Source organism: Eptatretus burgeri, chromosome 2, assembly GCF_056783735.1.
Source record: "Eptatretus burgeri isolate ZD-2024b chromosome 2, Ebu_testis_v1, whole genome shotgun sequence".
Lineage (NCBI taxonomy): Eukaryota > Metazoa > Chordata > Myxini > Myxiniformes > Myxinidae > Eptatretus > Eptatretus burgeri.
In genome coordinates, this window is record NC_140962.1 from 145,026,983 (window position 1) to 145,048,561 (window position 21,579).

Here is a 21,579-nt window from a genome sequence, read left to right on the forward strand (position 1 = left end):
GATGACAGGCTGAATCAACCCCCTGGTGTTAATTCAGTGGCCAACGGGGCTTTTACTCAGGACCTTAGGATCCCAATCCAGCCACCCGAACCACGAAGCCAACACCTGGCTATAAACTCAGCCCCAAACATTGCAAAAAATACAAAATCAATATATAAACAGAAATATGAACAAATACATACCAACAACAGGGAGAACGACAAAAGAGTCGGAAAATCCCCCCCCAAAAAATGTTGGACAGATTGGGAATAGACGAAGAAGGCTCTTTGGAATAGCCAAGAAGACGTCTGTTCAACTGGGATGGAGAACAAATCATTAAAAATTCCCAAGACCACGGACACTTCACCAGTGGCTTTAAGAAAATGTCAGGACTGAGTCAACTGGGCAAGTGTTGCTTCTGCAAAGTAGAAACATAAAATACGAGGCACCTCCTGTCGGGATGTAAAAAAGTCATGTCAGAGCAGCTGCGCACAAAACGGCACAACACGGTGTGTAGAATAATCTCATGGCACATCTGCAAAATTCTCAATGTCCCAGTTCCATAAAAATCATGTAAACATTGCCAATGCGTACAAAAAGGAAAAGAAGGCATTGTTAATCGAGGTGTCTGTACCCATCGATTTTGGCTTGAACAACGCAGAAATTAAGAAAATGGCCAAATACCAAGATCTCAAAAATGAAGTGAAAAGGTTATGGAAGCTGAAGAGAGCCAAAATTGCACCAGTGATTATTGGAGCAACAGGAATGATGAAGAAGAACCTTACAGAGATCTTAAAAATCATTCCTGGGAATATTACTACAAAATAACTGCAGTTGCAAGCTGTCTGGGGCTCGGTGACGATCCTCAAAAGAGCCCTGGGAGCAAAACTTTGAGAACAAGAAAACTTCACAACTTGGTCCATGAATCAAGCTTCGTATGGATCGAAAGTGAAAATCACAATTGCAGTGAGGTATTTATGAAACCTTTCACCCACCTTCGGACACCTACTGGGACCCCAAAACATTCCACAGGTTTGGCGGGGCTAACCCCAAAAATGAGGGAGAAGTTTGGAGATGGACAGACAGACAGACAGACAGACACTCTTACTTTATAATATAGATACATGCAGACATGGTATTATTGCTGCCTATTATATAAGAGCATATTATGCTCTAAAGCATACATATTATGGCCATACACTAAAAATAAATGATATAAAAAATCATTTGTTTTTTAAAATACAATTATTTACTTACATTAGCCTTCTGCAGAAAAACTTGTGGCTATTGAAATTAAATACTGTATAAAATAAAAAATGACCGTTTTTACAGCCATTTTTCCCTGCTGTGCAGGGGTTGGCTTTTTCTTGAGGAAATGTTTTATGGCTGGATGCCCTTCCTGACGCCAACCCTGGTCGCCTCTTACGACACACAGGGATATGGTACACCTATTCTAACCGGGGCATACACCGGGACCAGTACACTGGTACTCATTTCGCCGACCTCGGAAGGATGACAGGCTGAGTCAACCCCCTGGTGTTAATTCAGCAGCCAACGGGGCTTGAACTCAGGACCTTGGGATCCCGAGCCGCCACCCGAACCACGAAGCCAACACCAGGCTTAAATTAAATACTGTATGTCATTATTTATAGAGTAGCTTTACATATTCTGTACATGTTTCCTAAAATGTAGGCACATTTAAGAGCTTGATATTTGAAAATAATTAAAAAATATATACACTAAAAATAAATGATATAAAAAAAAATTTAAAAATAATTTAAATCGCAAATAATGTCTTGTTAACATTCAAGCACCATTGGCTTCAAAGACAAATAACTCAATGTTGGCAGTTTAATGTATTTTTCATCGTCAAAAGTAAAATACAAGATTAGTAGAGCGGAAGAACAAAATACCGCACCCAGTTGATGTTTTGCATAATTCAGCCTGTCATATGCAAAACACCATGGTGTCATAGCTCGTATCATGGCCAAGTGAAGAATAAAGTTGCCCTCTCTTGAAGCTCGAATCGGTCCAAGAACGTCAACCATATCGATGCAACTCATCCAAAATGCTGAAAGTTCTCCACGTTCGTGCCTCAGGACATGTCTAGGTACTACATGTGAAACAGTTTGAAGATACAAACACAATATCTGTTACTAAGTATATCATCAAGCTGTTCTTGTGCGACATTGCTGTGGAGCTTTTCCATTTCAACAAATGTATCATTGAGCTTTGGCATGTCTTTTCCATGTTGATCTGCGAGCCAGGTGTAAAACCCCGTTCCAAATCAATCGTAGCGGTGCCTCGTGCACGATCATGTGTTTGGATTAGATAAAACTGGTCCAACAGCATATTTCCTGGATTTTAACATCTGTTTGTCTGAGTAGGCTCCACACCTGATTTTTATTTATTTTACTTTTTTTAATTCTTGCCATTTCTAGTTCTTCATTATAGTCAAGCTTCATAGATTCTTTTAGTCTTTTTTTTTTTTTTTTTTCTTCCAATGTATGGCAGGAGGACTGACGGTGAGGAAGTTATACTATGTGCTTGTACCTTCTCAGCAGGTGAGCGCTCCTTTGGTTGTTGGACATTTGGAACTTCTGGCTGGACAATTATTCCATTAACTCTGTATAAGGTACCTGCTCCACTGAGAGTTTCTTCCAGTCTGTCTATATTGTCAAACACCAAAGTCGTCGGAATGCACGGCAGAATGTCACCAGGTAGAGCTATATCCTCTTCATCTGTAGTTGCCAGTTTCTGAAGGCAAAGAGCTGGGTCTATTTCTTCCAGCTGTGTATACGAAATACCATGTCCAACCCTATTAAGAATCTTCATTAATTCTACGATCTGGCTACTTCTTCGTGTCTTCGAAAGATATGATCTTCATGTCACCCTTCTTTCTGACTACTTCTCTGATCGTTGTATCAGACCTTAGATCAACTGCTTGACTTAATGGCTCTCTGGTAGTGGTCCCTTTGATATATTTGCCAATCTTGTCACAAAAAATACAAACTTTAGCATACACTCTGCTGGAAGATTCTCCCTTTTCTCCACTACTTCTTCGTGACGATTTATTATTTCCATCAGCTGTTGACCACGAAGGGTCTTGTTCTTTCTTCAGACGTGCCAAAGTTTTCTTGTGGCAGAACTTCTTTCTGCATTCTGAGTGATAATAAATGTCTGGAACATCCTTATAATTTTCATATTTAAGCATCTGATCACATTGCTGAAGTACTGCTGCATCCAAAAGTTTTTCTCATGATTCCTCATTCCTCATCCTTTGGTTTACAAAACTCATCGCTCGATCCCTGCTCCTTACAAATGATACACTCTTGTAGAATCTTCTTTTCCACTACATTTCGTGAGTATATATCTAATTCTGAGTCCATACCAAAAGGATGTGGCCTGCAGTTGATATCATCGCGTCTTCACATCTGCAAAGAAATGTTCATCATTTTATTTAAAGAAAGAATATGGTCTTCAGCAGCCTTAAAAGCCTTAAAGACATAAAGCTCACCACGTTTTAACTTTAGCACTATAATGTACTTTTGACTATTTTTTTTTTGCAAAAAATCTAATTTTTAAGTAATTTTTTTTTTTAGCCAAACTAAATTCCCAGCTTGAAAATATTGGTTTTCTGAAACGAGATCCAATAACATATTTTGATATATACAGTAGTAACCTATGATATATTTCCGGTTGTGCTAATTCCTTAATTTAGTGACTTTTTTTTTTTAGTCCCTGCTGCAACAGTATTAAAATGCCCCCCCAAAAGAAAATGCTCACCCCGTTTTTAACTCGAGAATAATATCTCAATTAGGCAGCACTATGGAATAAGGATGGAATTTATTTCATATATATTTCACAATTCAAATTACAGGATATGTAGGTACAGTATTTGAGAAAAACACAGTTATACTGGTTTCACAATGCTAAGGTCAAGCGGAGTATTGTGCCATATATCCAGACATACTGAACAGAGGCTGCACTACAAGTTGCGCTTAGATTGTCATCTATACCTCGAAAAGGAGTTAATGCATGCCTCCATTATGTAAAGCATTATCACATATTTATACGTGCAGTAATATCTCAATTCACAAATTGACATTTTGATAGAATACCATTTTTATGTCCAATGTATTGTGATATGGTTGCTATGGAAACATATCTAATTCAACCATTAAGCTACTCCCAAAACATGCCCCCCCCCCATTTTTTAAATTTGTACATATACATATCTCTCAAAAAAAATCATTCGGGAAATTTACCAGGCGGAATGGTACCGATATGTTGTCTCGCTCCTGGCCTATTAGTGGGGTGGCATTCCCATGATCCTGAAAACATTTTCAGCAGAACTTGTTTTGAAGGTGAATTTTGGTACTCTGGAATAGTTTAAAGCAAAATTAGCTGGTACTGTATGTATTTTGCAATACAGTGTAACAAGTTTGATTTATGAATTTACTAGTAAAGGTGCCCGTCTTCAACGGGCGTCACTGGCAACATATGGTAAAAGACAGATAGCATGAATGTATTTTAAACAATGTATTATATCATTTTTATCCATTGATTATCATTCAGGTTTTCCCCTTCGACTCTCCCGCAGTAGCTCCACTTCGATGACATTACCACGTAGTTTAGTGACTACACAACGTGTACCATTCGTGAGTTCCGGAGGATCCATAGAGCGCATTAAAATTACAGGGCACCCTACTTTAAAATTATCCAAAATGCCGGATCAGTTTCGTGTACATATTCATATCTTGTAGATTTTAGCTGGCCGGATCAGTTTCGTCTCCATATTCATATGTTGTAGAATTTAGCTGATTCTGAAACTGTTAACAGCATGTCAATCGGATGGTTCTGTGATTTTCTACGGTAGTAAACAGAAGTACGACTTAAGCCTGTACGCCACTATGCGGAGACCCGAGGACCTAATATTTCACAACAAACTAAAAACTCACAAAATTTGAAGATATTTTAAATAAACAATTTATTATAATATCAATTAAATATCATTTTTATCCATCGATAATATGAATTGTTCTGTACAGCTATAGTTGTTCTCCTGGGATCTGCGCATCCATCCACAATCTATGTTCTAATGAAGTGCAGTAGGAATAATAAAAAGTCGGATGAACATGAACTGTTTAACTACCATAATCATCAAAACGAATTTTGAGGGCCCTCTTAAGGAAGACAATAATATCATTACTATATATGTCAAAGCTTGTTTCATTTCATGCAGTACAAAAATATGATGGTGGAACAAAAAGAGGGGCGTGCCGAAATATTAATATAGATATGAATATAGATAATCATCAAAACAAATTTTGAGGGGCCTCTTAAGGAAGACAATAATATCATTACTATATATGTCAAAGCTTGTTTCATTTCATGCAGTAACAAAAAAAGGGGCGTGCCAAAATATTAATATAGATAATTACCAATAGATGCCAATATAAGTTGTATTTTTGTATTTCCAAGAGTAATAGAGACTTTTAACATCGTAAAATGAGATCAGCATCCAGCCTGCCTAAAAAAACCCCAAAAATATACCTCGATCGAGTCTATACGTGGAAGAAGTCAAAATCTGGAACATGCAGTTTGCCAATGGCAGCTGTTTTGAATAATGTCCCGTGGTGGAATTTCCCCACCATTTGGCGACGTACATATATGCAAGCACATTTTCTTTAAATTGTCTCAGAGTACTAAAATACACCTTCAAAACAAGTTCTGATAAAAAAAATTTTTCGTGTCACAGGAATGTAATGCTATTACTGTAGGTGTTTTTGTGTGAACAGTGGAGAAACAATCATTTAATTGTTCCTTCATGTGTTATCAGAACACACAAACATGCATTCGCCTTGTTTTGAAATTGCTTCCTTTGGGAGGAACGTTCACACAGCCATGGTGATCTAATATAGATGGAAGGAGTGCTCTGAAAGTTACACATCTGAATATACCGTTACGTAACTGGGGTCAGGGGTTACCATGAGGGGGTTACTCGGAGGCACTCCATGACCTTTGGACTTGAGGCCACCAGCCACAGATGACTCCACTGTTTGGCGGGTTGCTAATCAACTACGGATGCCGATTGACACCACCAGACCGTGCAGGGTCCTCGCGTCCAATAATACTGCATTATCAACTGGTGGTTTGGTGGTACCAATTGGAGAACTGCACCCTCAACATTCATCCGTCTATTTAATACACATGGCCGAGTGAACCATGGATGAAAGTTGGGGAGTGGTATGAGCAATCGGTGGGTAAAACTTCCCATCTATCTATGCTTACACACTGATTCAGACCAATGGAAGAAAGAGACAAAAGCAAGCAAGTTGGAAGTGTTTAACAGTTCAAAAGTAAGTACATTTATTTGTAAAGCACAACGAGGAAATATTTATTCAGGCCAAATTTACAATCACAAGCACGGATCTCAAGCAAAAAAATCACAATTAAAGGCAGCAAAGAAATGTACTTATCTTTAATGCTTACGGAGCCCACTTATACATTCTTATCTTTGACTAAACATAAGACGAGGCACCATCAGACTCATTCTGTGAAAACAGAGGAAAGAAAATGAGAGGAAGATTGAGGCTTGCTGGCGACCTCTTTTTGACCATACGGGCACACACGGGCATGCGCTGATCCAAAGTTGGAGTGGGGGAAAGGGATGGGAAGGCAGGAAATTAAGTGGTGTGTTGGTGCCATGCTGATGCATGCTGCTGAAGCCGCCGTGCTGGGAGACCACGTGCCGCCTTCACCCTTGATCTCCTCCGGTCAGGCTGGTAACAGGGAAACTCACCTGATGTCAAACCATGAGCTGTTGGCGGACCGACAGGGGCGCCCTCACAACTCTTGTGACTCTTGGTTGATGGATAGGAAGTTTGGCCTGGTTCGTGGCTCGGTTCAGCTCTGAAGCGGATCGGCTCAGCTATAAAGCGGCTCAGCTCTGAAGACAGCAGTTCAGCTTTGAGGTGGCTCGCCTCTGAAGGCAGCGGTTCAACTGAAAGCAGCAGGTTAGCTCTGAAGTGGTTCGGGTCTGAAGCAACTCTGTGTGGCTAACAAGGCAGTGGTCCTGAAGGCAGTGGTCCTGAAGGCAGTGGTTCTGAATGCAGCGGTTCTCTCCTGATGACAACGACCAGCTTATGGTGCTCCTGAGCTGGCTTTTACAGCCCACCTGGTGAGGCAGAATGACCGTTTTCGAACATTCACTCACCCGCTCACGATCTGCCTTGATTGGCCCTCCCCTGCCACAGTGTGACGTCAGAGGGGGAGGGGAGCGCACCTGCTGCACTTTACGTATCGACCAGTACCCACTTTTACTCCTGGTTAATGGGGCAAATGCACCTAGTTCTCATTGGCCTATGATCCAAGCTCTAACCTGGAAAGAGGTAGTACCTCATGCCATGGTGCGATGGCGTTGTTTCGGCCATGGATATGAACCCCAAGCATTCAGAGACACATAGTAGGGCATGCGCTGATCAGAGGGGGAGGGGGGTGCACCTGCCTCACTTTACCGATCGACCACACAGCATGATGGAAGTGCTGAATGATCGCGATTACCAAGCCAATGCCGGCTCTGTATGAACATCAGTGCAACCATGGTGAGCAAGGGGGGAACAGAAGTGAGAGAAGGACTTGAGGATTGAACGGGGTGGAAGTGATGAAGGGTTATTTGACCTGTGGCAATGTTTGAACTATAAAGGCTGAAGGCATTACGGGGAATTAGAGTGCGGGGTTTGAAAGACAGCATGAGGACGTGAGGGGAATTAAAGGTTCGGGGCAAGGGGTGTCGGGGGCACGGCATACTGGATAGACACTGGATAGTAAGATAGAGTTAGATTAAGAGGGAAAGACTTAGCTCAACCAGCAAAACACATTTATCTCCAATCCCTCTAGACAAGGAATAGGAAGTCTATTCGACACTCATATTAATGAAATGATGAATTCTGGGAACTACGATGTGTCTCTGAATGCTTGAGGGTTCATTTCCATGGCCGAAACAGCACCATGGCATGAGGTACCACCTCTTTCCAGGTTAGAACTTGGATTATAGGCCAATGAGAACTAGGTGCATTTGCACCATTAACCAGGAGTAGAAGTGGGTACTTCTGTTCCACCCAGTTACCATGTTTGAGGGAGTGATTGGCTCATTACTAACACACACACACACACACACACACACACACACACACACACACACACACACACACACACACACACACACACACACACACACACACACACACACACACACACACACACACTAAGGTCCTCATGCTGATGCCAATATTTTCAGGTGATACAAAGCATGAGGACCAGTCAGAACCTCATTTTTTCAGGGTGTGAAGGTCAAAGTGGAAAAGTATCAGGATGTGAAAAGAGGAAGAGTGAAGGATGAGTCATGGAGCATTGCCATGAAAAGGTGCTTCAGAATCATCTTGTTGAATACAAAGATAAACTCGGAGATAGAAGGATAGCTCTGCTGATTGCGTGGTTGACATTGTTCTGTCTGGTCTTTCAGGGTTGGTTTACGCCAATTGACAGGGAGTGCACAGTCCTTGAAATTCCTGGAAAAACGAAAAAGCCTTTTCCAGGACAAGAAAGTCCTGGAAAACTTCTCAAGGTCCTTGAAACTCCTGGAAAATCGGGAACAGTGCATTAATACAAATATAATCTGTCAGCCCAATAGTCGTAATTGTTAATTTTGCTGGTCTCTTTCAGAGAACGTTCCCAATTTCAACTTACCCCAGGGATTTACCATTGAAGTTGCGCAAAAATAGTTTCTCACGTGCAAAATCTGCAATGGTGGGTCACCAGACATAACTTGTGTTCACAGAATAATAGCTTATTATAAGAAGGCACAGGATGACGAAAATGGAGAATCCCATGACAAAAGATAGACGGACATGAAAAAGGGCAGACAAATCTATACTAATACAAGAATGTTACTCGGTAGAGCGCATACATCCGCTACACAATGCCTGATCCACGAGAACATATCGGGCCCCATACATTTTTGAAATATCATGCTTCACAGGACTATATTGTTTTTGGCCTGATCTCTCAATGGTGAAGAATCACTTTAAAAATCAAATAATGCTAATATCCAGATCCGGATTCAGATCTTCACCAACATCGAATCAATTCTTCCTTATCACATACCCAACCTTTCCACCAAGTTTCATCCAAATCTGGCTGCAAATTTTTGAGATATCCTGTACACAAACAGACAGATGAAATTGCTCGTTGAGCAAGGAATTGCCAGAATAACTTTGTCATATCTCCATGACCTCTGAAAAAACAAAAACCTGGAAATCAATTTGGTTATTATAAATCGATAGTGATCCTGTTTAATGAGTTTTATAGCACTGAGTTTGGTCATGATCATAACTTGGAAGTCAATCGGACTTAAAATGGCGTTTTTATCGCAATTTGAAAGTTTTGACCTGCCCCCACCCCAACATTCGACCCCCGACCGCTAAGAAGGGTGTTGGTGTGACACCACAATGAGACATATTGGAAGATGCACAGGGTAAACAAACAGACAGACACACAGACACACAGAATGATACACACAACTGACCAACATAATTGCCGAAATCCAAAGGATTCCGCCAAATAACAGACACAGACAGTCAGGGAGACAGAAAGGCGTGACAACATAACCTCCTTCACCTTAGGTGGCAGAGGTAAAAAGGGTGCGTGCGTGCGTGCGTGTGTGCGCGTGTCCTCTATAACTCCAAAACCATGAAACTTAGTAGCCTGAAACTTTGCATGCATATGAAGGGAATTCCAAGGAAGTGCATGACTGAAAATTGGATGTTTGGGTAAATTAAAACACCCCTTTTTGAAGATAATTAGCGGCCTTATTTAATTAAATCCTTCATCAAGCGATCCTCGGCCACCTCGCTCTCTGGGGTCTTAAGGCGTTTCCTGGGTTACCTCGCTGAGGTCTGAAGCCGTCATGTTTTTTGGCCTGCTCAACCAGGCCTTGAGTTGGAACAGGCCGCAACGATTTCTTAATGAGAAACTCTTTTTTTTTCACTTTCCTCACTCATATTATCGAATGCCTGTTCATCGTCGCTACAAATCGCTGTATACGTCGCTTTTGTACGTGCTGTTGTTTTCAAATTCAGAGCTTGGAGGGATTTCATGCATTATATAATATGATTTCACACAATGTACTCTCACGTACTTATTAAAGTATATCATCAAAACATTATTTCAGTTTTGAGGATCGGATATCATCCAGACTCAAGAAGCGTCGAAACCTTTTGTGAAATCTGACAACTTAAAGAAATAACGAGTCTTATAACTAAGCTGATGTACCTATTTACTTTAAGTAAGCAAGGCTATGTTCGCTCCTCCATACACACACAAGAAAGTGTGAAATTTCCAAAGCATTAAACTTATCTTTTACTCCGGTTTGGAGCATTATATTGATTGAACAAAATTTTTTTGGAACATGCCAAAATTAACCAGCTTTATTGAGCTATATGATTTAATGCATTGACAGCTCGACCTTGCGCTCTGTCCCCCAGAGGTACTGCCTATCCACAGCCTCCACTAGATCTGTGTCTATATTTTGGGAAATTTTGCGAGGTGCTCTGCAGGGAATCAAAGCAAATCTGGTGAGAAACTAACGATTTTAAAAAAGTTATGACGTTTGCATGGAACCCGAACCGATATACCACTTGACGCGTGTACAAACGAGCAGGCAAAATAGCGGATGTTCGTGCTCCGTCGCCCAGGGCGAGAGGTTCGTGCTCCGTCGCCCAGGGCGAGAGGTTCGTGCTCCGTCGCCCAGGGCGAGAGGTTCGTGCTCCGTCGCCCAGGGCGAGAGGTTCGTGCTCCGTCGCCCAGGGCGAGAGGTTCGTGCTCCGTCGCCCAGGGCGAGAGGTTCGTGCTCCGTCGCCCAGGGCGAGAGGTTCGTGCTCCGTCGCCCAGGGCGAGAGGTTCGTGCTCCGTCGCCCAGGGCGAGAGGTTCGTGCTCCGTCGCCCAGGGCGAGAGGTTCGTGCTCCGTCGCCCAGGGCGAGAGGTTCGTGCTCCGTCGCCCAGGGCGAGAGGTTCGTGCTCCGTCGCCCAGGGCGAGAGGTTCGTGCTCCGTCGCCCAGGGCGAGAGGTTCGTGCTCCGTCGCCCAGGGCGAGAGGTTCGTGCTCCGTCGCCCAGGGCGAGAGGTTCGTGCTCCGTCGCCCAGGGCGAGAGGTTCGTGCTCCGTCGCCCAGGGCGAGAGGTTCGTGCTCCGTCGCCCAGGGCGAGAGGTTCGTGCTCCGTCGCCCAGGGCGAGAGGTTCGTGCTCCGTCGCCCAGGGCGAGAGGTTCGTGCTCCGTCGCCCAGGGCGAGAGGTTCGTGCTCCGTCGCCCAGGGCGAGAGGTTCGTGCTCCGTCGCCCAGGGCGAGAGGTTCGTGCTCCGTCGCCCAGGGCGAGAGGTTCGTGCTCCGTCGCCCAGGGCGAGAGGTTCGTGCTCCGTCGCCCAGGGCGAGAGGTTCGTGCTCCGTCGCCCAGGGCGAGAGGTTCGTGCTCCGTCGCCCAGGGCGAGAGGTTCGTGCTCCGTCGCCCAGGGCGAGAGGTTCGTGCTCCGTCGCCCAGGGCGAGAGGTTCGTGCTCCGTCGCCCAGGGCGAGAGGTTCGTGCTCCGTCGCCCAGGGCGAGAGGTTCGTGCTCCGTCGCCCAGGGCGAGAGGTTCGTGCTCCGTCGCCCAGGGCGAGAGGTTCGTGCTCCGTCGCCCAGGGCGAGAGGTTCGTGCTCCGTCGCCCAGGGCGAGAGGTTCGTGCTCCGTCGCCCAGGGCGAGAGGTTCGTGCTCCGTCGCCCAGGGCGAGAGGTTCGTGCTCCGTCGCCCAGGGCGAGAGGTTCGTGCTCCGTCGCCCAGGGCGAGAGGTTGGTGCTCCGTCGCCCAGGGCGAGAGGTTCGTGCTCCGTCGCTCAGGGCGAGAGGTTGGTGCTCCGTCGCCCAGGGCGAGAGGTTGGTGCTCCGTCGCCCAGGGCGAGAGGTTGGTGCTCCGTCGCCCAGGGCGAGAGGTTGGTGCTCCGTCGCCCAGGGCGAGAGGTTGGTGCTCCGTCGCCCAGGGCGAGAGGTTGGTGCTCCGTCGCCCAGGGCGAGAGGTTGGTGCTCCGTCGCCCAGGGCGAGAGGTTGGTGCTCCGTCGCCCAGGGCGAGAGGTTGGTGCTCCGTCGCCCAGGGCGAGAGGTTGGTGCTCCGTCGCCCAGGGCGAGAGGTTCGTGCCCCTTCACCCTGAGCTTGTGTCAAGTCAAGCCAGATTAGATCTGTGACTTGCTGCAGGTACCATGTAAACCTATACTAACCTGTTTCACTTTTTTCGACAACCCGTTTCGAAATTTTTTAGGAGGTTGGTGGTAGGATTTACCCTCCGGCCACCATAAAATCCTTTACTTCGCAAAATATAAGAAAACTGTAAAGAAAATTGAAAACCTACTCCATGGGAGTACCTCCTGTTCTGCTGCCCATCATAGGGCAGCTCACTAGATGATGGGATTCGGGCAAAGCCTTCGGGACCCTATTCCTTGATTATAGGATGAAAAACACGGAGTAACCTTCCCAGGTCAGATTGCGGTAGTGTGTGTTATGGTGGTGCGTAAGTGTCGTCCTCCAGACGGCGGTCTCCTTGGCTTATCCTGAGGTGGTCCCTGTGGGTGGGTGCCTGGAATGTCCTTTGTCTCAGAGAGGATGATCACCCGTCTCTGTTATCATCTGAGCTCAAGCGTTTGGACATCGGTATTGCAGCACTCCCTGGTGTTCGGAAACCAGATAGTGGTGAGATCATGGTGGGTGGTTACACCTGCTATTGGTCTGGTCGCTCCGATGGTTATCATGCTCAAGGAGTTGCTCTCGCTTTGTCCAATAGGCTAACTCCAATAATCGTTGACCGGTGTTACCTCAATTAACATATTATGAGACAAAGGATTCGTCACTCCTTGGGTGTCGTTTCCTTGGTCTCTGTTTATGCTCCGACTGAGGCGAGTGATCTCACCGTGAAGGACGCATTCTATGCCGCGCTGGAGTCTGTGGTTGATCAGTGCCCCAGGCGAGATACTCTTCCAGAATATCCTAATAAGTGTGTGTGTGTGTGTGTGTGTGTGTGTGTGTGTGTGTGTGTGTGTGTGTGTGTGTGTGTGTGTGTGGGTGTGGGTGTGGGTGTGGGTGTGGGTGTGTGTGTGTGGGTGTGGGTGTGGGTGTGTGTGTGTGTTCCTAAAGCATAATATTTTCTCTCTGCTAACTTTCCTACCCATATATAGATATTTCTCTTTCTCTCTCTTTCTCTCTCTTTCTCTCTCTTTCTCACTCTCTCACTCTCTTTCTCTTTCTCTCTGTACATTCCTCCCTCCACCCCCTCCAAATACAGTGCAGCACTGTCTTCCCACACCTCTTTTTCTCCCCCTCTCTCCTTGGGTATATCCAGATGGTGGTTATCTCCATACGTGTCTGGATGGGTGGTTATATCCGGGCAGTGTTTGTCTCCAAATGTATCTGGGCGGTGTTTGTCTCCAGACTGCGTATCTCCGGACATGTCCAGGCGGTTTTTGTCTCTGGACAGTATTTATAGTATGACCGGTAGAAAATCGATTTTCAACATTATTTTGTTTCCATCTTCACTGTTGTTATGTGCAGAATCATTTTGATGAAATAGTATGAATCGTAATTAATACCTTACCGCACGTCTGCCTTCTCTTCCTCTCGTCTCACGCTGCCTTCCCTTCCCCCACCTCTCCTCACCATTCCTCACTCTCCCCCCTCCTCTCTCCCCCCCCCCACTCTCTCTCCCACCACTCTCACTCTTTCCCTTCTTTTTCTCCCCCCTCTCAGTATCCCCGTCAGTGAAGCGACGAGGGTGGTATTTTTTCGTAAATAAATAAAGCACACTCGTGATGCAATATCATGAAAACACATTTCATACAGGAAATAAAAGTCCAATCAAAATGGCCACGAGCACACAATAAAAGGGTGCCAGGCGAGGTATGTTAAAGGATACTGGGTACCAGGGATAGAAAACACTCCACCTTGAACAGGTTTCCATCCCACAGCTACAGAACCCAACCGGAGAGGCGAAGCATCCAGCAGATAAAGAGAAGCAGCAATAACTTGTAGGGCAGCCAGGGAGATCAGTGTGCTGCACGTAGAGATTTGAGAGCATGTGGCCGAGTAGTTTTACGACATGATGTCGAGTTGTGCATACATTATGCAAGTGCTTGCGGAAACCTCTGGTTAAGCAGGAAGTGTGCACTGCTGATTGTAAAGGGAAAGATCATTTTTTTTGTGGCTGAGGCACGTCGACTACTGTGATTGGCCAGATGCATGGTCTGTGAGAAGATATTCAATATTGGGAATATGGGGGAAAGCGCACTTAGTTGCCAAAGACCAAAGTGTGATGACAAATGACTGATCTAACTCCCGTAATACAAAATTATTTGGCTCCAGGACAGGTATTTCGACTTAAGTTTTGTATCGTGTTTATATTTATCATCGGTTTTCCAAAATGGGAATTCAAACATTGCTTTACACAGTAAACCCTTGTTTTATTTGGGTTTGATTTATGCCAAGGGTCCTCAAAAGATGACCGCATTCCATATCAGGACGCAGGTATCATCAGTCCAACCGTGGTGTTATCCCAATCCCACGTTAATGGATAAATCACATGGTGCACATGTATGACTGAAATATTCAATGAAATATATAGAATAACAGAAAACAAACAAGGTTTCATTCTTATTCTTGTGGTTTCTTTCAACGGCACTTGTTAAGTAAAACATTTCCATTAAAAGTCCTGGAAAACGACCTTTTCCTCCTGGAAAACTCCTGGAAATTTGGTCGACCATGGCTGTGCAAACCATGGCTGATCCTCATTGAAGTTCAATTTTCACGAAAAGTGCTGTTCTGGAAAAAAAATCGGTAAACGGATGGGGATCTTGCAGGATACCACCTTTTGAATGTAGATTTAAAGCTGTCTGATAGAGGCAAGTTTGTCTGAGTATGCATGATTGTTATTTCTAAGGTAATTGTGCTCCATGGTGATTTACCTGTTTTATAACCTTTAAAGTTTTTTGTTTTGTTTTTATCACTACCCCTCTTGATGTACAGGTTTCAACTCTGCTCCACTTCCTTCCATAATACAAGGAAATGGAGTTTCATTCAATGACTGCTGTTTGTTCAGATGAACTTAAGTGCACGGTGTGCCTTCAACTTTACAAGAAGCCCGTTACTCTTCCATGTGGCCACTCTTTTTGTCATGCCTGTATTGAGAATCACTGGGAAAGCCAGGAAGTCTGTAATTGTCCGAACTGCCGGGAGGTATTTACTAAAAAACCAGAATTAAAAAAAAATGTGGTCCTTGCCAGCTTGGTGGAACAGCTAAAGTTGCCAAAAACACCAGTCAAACCTGAGGTTGATGTCCAAGTTGAAGATATTGAGCATCACTGTGAGGTTTGTAATGGAATGGCAGCCAAACTATGCGTACCATGTGAGATCACTTGCTGTGAGATACACGTGAAGCCTCATGAACAGAAAGGGCACAAACTGGTGGAGCCGGGAGTAAATGTTGAGGAACTGAGCTGCACCAAGCACGGGAAACCAATTGAACTCTATTGCAAGGATGATGAAAGCCTGATGTGCGTGATGTGCATGATGTGCACGGCTGCTCAACATGAGAACCACAACATTGTTCCTGTGGATATTTTCCATGCTGAACTAAAGGCAAGTAAATAAGTGAAAAAGCTTTCTTTGTTGCTGTAAATTATATCCATATGAATTTATCTCCGAGTACGTAAAAACATTTTCTCATAGGCAACTTGAAAGAATAAAGTCTCAAAAGATGAGACCTTTTGAGACTTTAGTCTTTGATAAATTGCGAGCTCCATATTCATTAGAATTTGCTTGCATTATTAATTTCACTCATGATAATCTACTGAAAAGCTTGTGATGTTGGAGTAACATAACATTCCTCACAAGTGAGTTATTTAATAGAAAGACTAGCTTTCCTATGATATTTGCCACTGCACTGATACCTTCCGCCTCAATTGGCTGTCGAAACAGCGAAGGATCAACAATAAGTCTTTTAAAGTGATCAACTGACAAATAAAGGTGGTCATTGATTTTACAAATAGACAAGTCTGGAGATGGCGATGGTTCACGAGCAATGTACACGGTTCGCCTTTTTTTTTTTTTTGACCTTCGAGGGGACGCCACGGGCAAACTGGCGGGAATCGGGAAAAATGTAAATGATGAAAGTTGTAGTACTCGAAGAGCACTACTTGCATACCAACTTTCATTCGAAACAGTTTCAAACCCTAGGAGCTCGATGCCCAATTTATTGATTTTTGTTTTTGACATGTTCTAAGTTCGTGACCTTGTGACCTTGACCTTGGGACGAAAATGAAAAATCGAGCTCGGTGGGGCTATGCAGGTGCCATTGGGCTAACCAAATACCGAAACTCCTGCCAGATTCGACAACCCCCCTCGGAGAAGATGCAAATTGAAATTGGCTACCCTCTAAAAACACATGTTTTTTTGGGCGTGGCTCCGCCCATAATGGGTGCAGCATGCCCATTCTCAGGAAAACACAACTAGATCATGATAGAAACCTCCCACCCAAATTTTATCAAGATCGGATCAAAACCCACGGAGCTATGCTCGGGACAGACAGACAGACAGACACCCATAACGAATATAGTGGTCACTTACTCGTGAACCAAAAGGAATATTTGAGAGCCCACCAAATGAAAAATTTAATGCTCAGGTTGTTTCTCGCACCAGGCCTAATGATATTGACCCAGAGCAACCTTTTGTTATGTGCAAGGAGTTGCAAAAGGAATCATAACTAGATTGTTGTAAGAGTAATATGTAGCGTACTTGCCCTGTATTCGCTAAATGTCTCGAGGTAAGCTGTATCTAATCTGTGCACCAAGGAGACGGTGATTGTGGATCATTGGGGAGTTTAGGGTAAGGTTGTGTTGTTTAAAATATCCTATCGAAAAGGAGAGGCTAAGCAGAAGATTAGTGGGCACAAACGGCATGAGAAAGTGCCAAGTGCTTTTACAACACCATTGCAAACTGTTCGACACAAGTTATACGCAAACCATGGCAGAGATGCGCTGTAAAGCCTGGAAGAGAAGTGACTTTTTTTTTTTTTAATCGGACACGACCATGATGAAAAGGCCTGATCAAGGTGATATCTACACCACCAGCAAGCGGCCAATGACTGCACCCGCCTCTTGGCGAGCTAGTCCCAAAGTTCTGGAAAGTCGTGCTTGTTTTGGACAAAGGGAGGTGATTGGAGCCGTAGAACAAGGACGCAACAGCCCAAGTCCCAATGTGCTTCATTACCTTTGTGTGTGATCGCCTGCATCGCTTCTCACCTTTGCGGCCAAGTTGCCGCAGCCACCACCATTGTAGCTACCACCAAGGGGGTTTGCCCCCCAAAACATTTATTTGCTTTCTTCTTTCAAATGATATGCACAATTTTGATGAAACTTGACCACAGCCTTCATCACCCATGATGTACCAAAGTTTGCTCACGCTATTTAAAAAATCTGGGTCGAAGGTGGTGTACGGGGGGGGTGTCGGTGGGGGAAGGTTTGCTCTCCAAAATAGGTATTTGCGATAAACATTGGTTCATTGGTACATTTTATTGATTCCATCCCATATTGACTTCCTCCTCAATATCATTATTCTACCAGGTGAGCACCCAGTTGTATTGCCCCTATTTTTATTTTCTGTTTGACCTGCAAACTCCTAAAACAAACATGACATAACTGGAAACCAAAGTTGTTGATTTTTGTATCCAGTCAAGGCTCGTGGAAGAGCGAGTACACTGAACAGATTGGGACATAATAGTACAAAAGGAACAAGGGAGAGAGAGAGAGAGAGAGAGAGAGAGAGAGATAGAGATAGAGATAGAGATGTATATATGGGAAACACCAACAGTGTAGTTAGACAAGATATAATTGAAAAGGCAGAAAGCACAATTTTTTTGGAAAAAACAAGAGAAACATGACGACAAAACAACCTCAAAACCGAGATGATAAGCTCCTGGCTATACAAATCAGCCTCAGGGACACGAAAAAACAAATCCAACAATATCAACAAGGGCCATTTCTCAAGGCAGATTTTTGATGAAAATACAAACCACACGCAGCGACAAAAATATAACAGCAAAACACAACGGATCCAGTTCGGAAAACTTAACTGATTCAGGTGTAAGGAAGAAGCAGCTGTGATTCCAACTGATACGTGGAGCAACCTCAAAAAAAAGTGAATTGTTCTCCAAAAACATCATGGCTGCATTTAAGGAGCAAAGATATTGACACCAGTCTATAAATGAGTACAAACAGGTTTTTACATGAGCAGAAAGGGCCTGAGTAATCAATCATCGCAGTTGACATCAAAACTTTTCTTTTTCCATCGGCCAGATTTCAGACCATCAGTTTGGCTTCTGACCCAATCACTTCATCCTTGACCAACTGCTGCTCCCACAACAATGGATTGTTGCTCTTGATTTCAGGAAAGAGATCAAGAATGTATCTCTGGACATGTTTGGAGCATTTGACCAAGTCTGGTATCCCATCTTGCTCTCCACCAAGGCCACCACCTCTACTGGCTTGTTAACTTCCTCCACGTTCATCGTCATGCCTGAGTTTCAGTGGGATCCTCTCCCAGTTTGGACTCCAGGGCCCCAAAGCAGTGTCTCAGGCCCAGTCCTGTTTTTCCATTTCATCAACGAAATTTGTTAATTCCTGGAAAATGCTCCTCATCTTTTTTTGCTCATAACTCCACCCTCTGCTGCTGCATTTCACAACATCCAGGTCAGCAGGCACCTTTCCGAAGATCTAAGAATAAAAACTGGAGCTGAAGCAACACTTGGAATATGTCTTTCAACCTGGCAAATGTCAGTCTCACTCCGTCTCTTTAAAAGAACCATCAAACCCTCAAATCTACCTCTTAACAAACCACTTGAAAATCAGGAAAACGTTTTGGCATCACCATTAGCCACAATGCCTTATGAGTGAATCACATATCAGAGTTGGGCATTCTCCATCTTGCCAAGTCTACTTCAAACTTCTAACAACCCACAAACCCTTTAGTTGCAGCTCGATGGAGTATTGCTTTCCTTTTTATGATAGTGCTTCTATTTCACACCTTTTACATTTTGATTCCATGGATACCAAGACCCTTAATATCTGTGGAGTCTTCTGCAGCAAGGTACTGTATATATCTCACTCCTCTATTGCAGACGGTTCGCTTGCCTCTTTGTCTTGCATCCTCTCCCCTTTATATTCTCAAGTCTCATCAAGGTTCTGTCAGTAACCCGCTTCTTGGGGAAACTCCCCAAATCCCGGATCAATGCAATTAATCCCTCTTACAATTAATGATTTAGCATGCTGGAGGATGCCTAATTCATGGTTGCCTTTGCAGACCAGTTTTGCAATATGTTCAACCAAAGAGATGTTTTGGCTGATGGTGAAGCCCAGAAGTTAAAGACACTGAACCGCTGCCAATGTCTGACCATGGAAATATTTGGATTCACGTAACGATCCTTCTGGAGTGATGGCGTGAGACCGAGAGATTTGCCAGGAAAGCAAGGTGTTTTCCATTCCATTTGTCCAATTCCAGATTGTTAGACTGACGCAGCTGCTGCAGTTGCCTGTATCTCCTATCTAATGTGGATTCACTCGTTCATGTGCAGGAAGTCAAAAAGCCAGGTATGAAGGTTGTCTTTTATGCTACAGTCAGAGAGCTTGAAAAACAGAACAAGATGCTGCATTGCATTGATTGTCTAATATATTGAATATGTCCAGGCCATGTTATGTCGACATATATCTTGTCCATCTTGTTTGAGATTCAAACCATTTTACCATTTCTAACGGTGAAGCAAAATCATGTGCAAAGTTGAATGACCTGGGGCAGGATCTCAACTGATGACCCATGATTAGGTTCTTTGAAAAGATGGAAGACCTGCCATCGATACCAATTATGGTTGACATGATTTTGCTTGCAATTCGAAGTGCACTGACTGGCATAATATTGAGATAATCTCTTCTTGCACCCATCTTTTAATGGGTGTGATCATTGAACAGGCACGTTTTCAAAGAACACACAAAGAAGGAGTGAGAACGTACACGTGATTTGTATCTTGATTTACTTTCACCTGACGAATAACTTTCTGAACTGAGAATTCATTTTATATTTTACCATTTCAAAGTTGTTGCTATATTTAATGTTTGGAGAATAGAAACTAATAGTCACGATTTTGAAAACCTTGCACCTACATTATTTTGAATGTCCGAAGTGTCTCCCATCTTTATGTAATGATGTAAGCATATACCTGTCACAATATGGCAGCCTTCAAAACCATCCATGTATCAAGCTGCTAAGATCCTGTTTTCCAGTTGATTACAGCTGTTACATAATCCCAAACTACATTGTTTCACCGTGGGGTTGAGATCCACATCTGCTTCTTTTAATAATCAATTCTTCACTTGATAAATAATGGTGATGAGCTTTCCTCTCATACAGTTATATCGATAAAGAAGAGTTGATATTTAATTTTGAATCTATAAATGTCTACAATCCACTTCTTTTGGTTTTTTTTTTTTTGCAAATACATTCTGAAATCGTTTTGTGCAGTTTGTGTGTTATCGTTTCCACATCGAGGTGAACAGTTCTTCTTTACTCTGCAGGGTGTTTTGACTGCAAAGTGTCCTGAACTATCAAAGTCAAAGCAGCACCTTGAGTCCCAACTCCATCAACTGCAGCAGGAGGTTGAGAAAACACAGGTAAAGAAGTACCAATGAATGGATGTGATTAGATGGAAAGAGAATTATCATCTGGAATATATTATGTTCTACATTGGGTGTCAGTCACCTCAGCTCAAATTAAACAATCTTACTTGCATCTCAGCCATCTCTGGCCACCTCTGTCCTTCTACACACTGGCCACCAACCACCTGACCCACACTTTGAAAACACCACCATTAAGGTCAGATTTATTATAACAAGCTCGAATGAGCTGAGATCCTCGTCCTCTTAATGATGACGTCATAAAAACGAATATGACGTCATTGTGATGCATCAGGTTTGCGATAAATTATCTGTGCTAATGTTCGGCTTGATTCCCGCAAACAAAATTCAAACAGCTCGCCTAGTTTCGGAGATAATGGTATAGGCGATTTCCATTAGCGGCGATATTATGACGTCAACTTTTTTTTTTCTAGGAAGAATTTCCAAAATCGGAGATGGTTACTGTCTGCACAGGGTATTTTTACATATATATGCCAAGTTTCAGGAAGTTTCGATGAAAACTGTAGGCTGTGAAACAAATGAAACAAAAAACAAAAAATGTCAAAGCATAGGAATGATGTCATAAAAATTGATATGACGTCATAGTGATGTATCATATGTGCGGCAATTCATCTCTGCTAATGCCCTGTTCGATTCCTGCAAACAGAATTCAAAAAGCTTGCCTAGTTTTGGAGATAATTTTTTTAGGCGATTTACATTTGCGGAGATATTTTGATGGCATAACTTTTTTTCTCGGAGGAATTTTCAAAATCGGAGATGGTTACTGTCTGCGCAGGGTATTTTTAC

General features: G+C 43.6%; 1 protein-coding gene across 2 annotated transcripts in view; it reads left to right on the forward strand.

Annotated features, from left to right (window-relative positions):
• LOC147033429 (E3 ubiquitin/ISG15 ligase TRIM25-like) overlaps positions 1–21,579 on the forward strand; it is a 76,624-nt gene that overhangs the window by 21,907 nt on the left and 33,138 nt on the right. For both annotated transcript variants that reach the window (XM_085871628.1, XM_085871629.1), the window contains exons 4-5: positions 15,080–15,691; positions 20,674–20,769. In XM_085871628.1, the coding sequence (XP_085727754.1) occupies positions 15,119–15,691; positions 20,674–20,769 (669 nt within the window). In that variant the 5' untranslated portion in view covers positions 15,080–15,118. The remainder of the gene's footprint in view (positions 1–15,079; positions 15,692–20,673; positions 20,770–21,579) is intronic.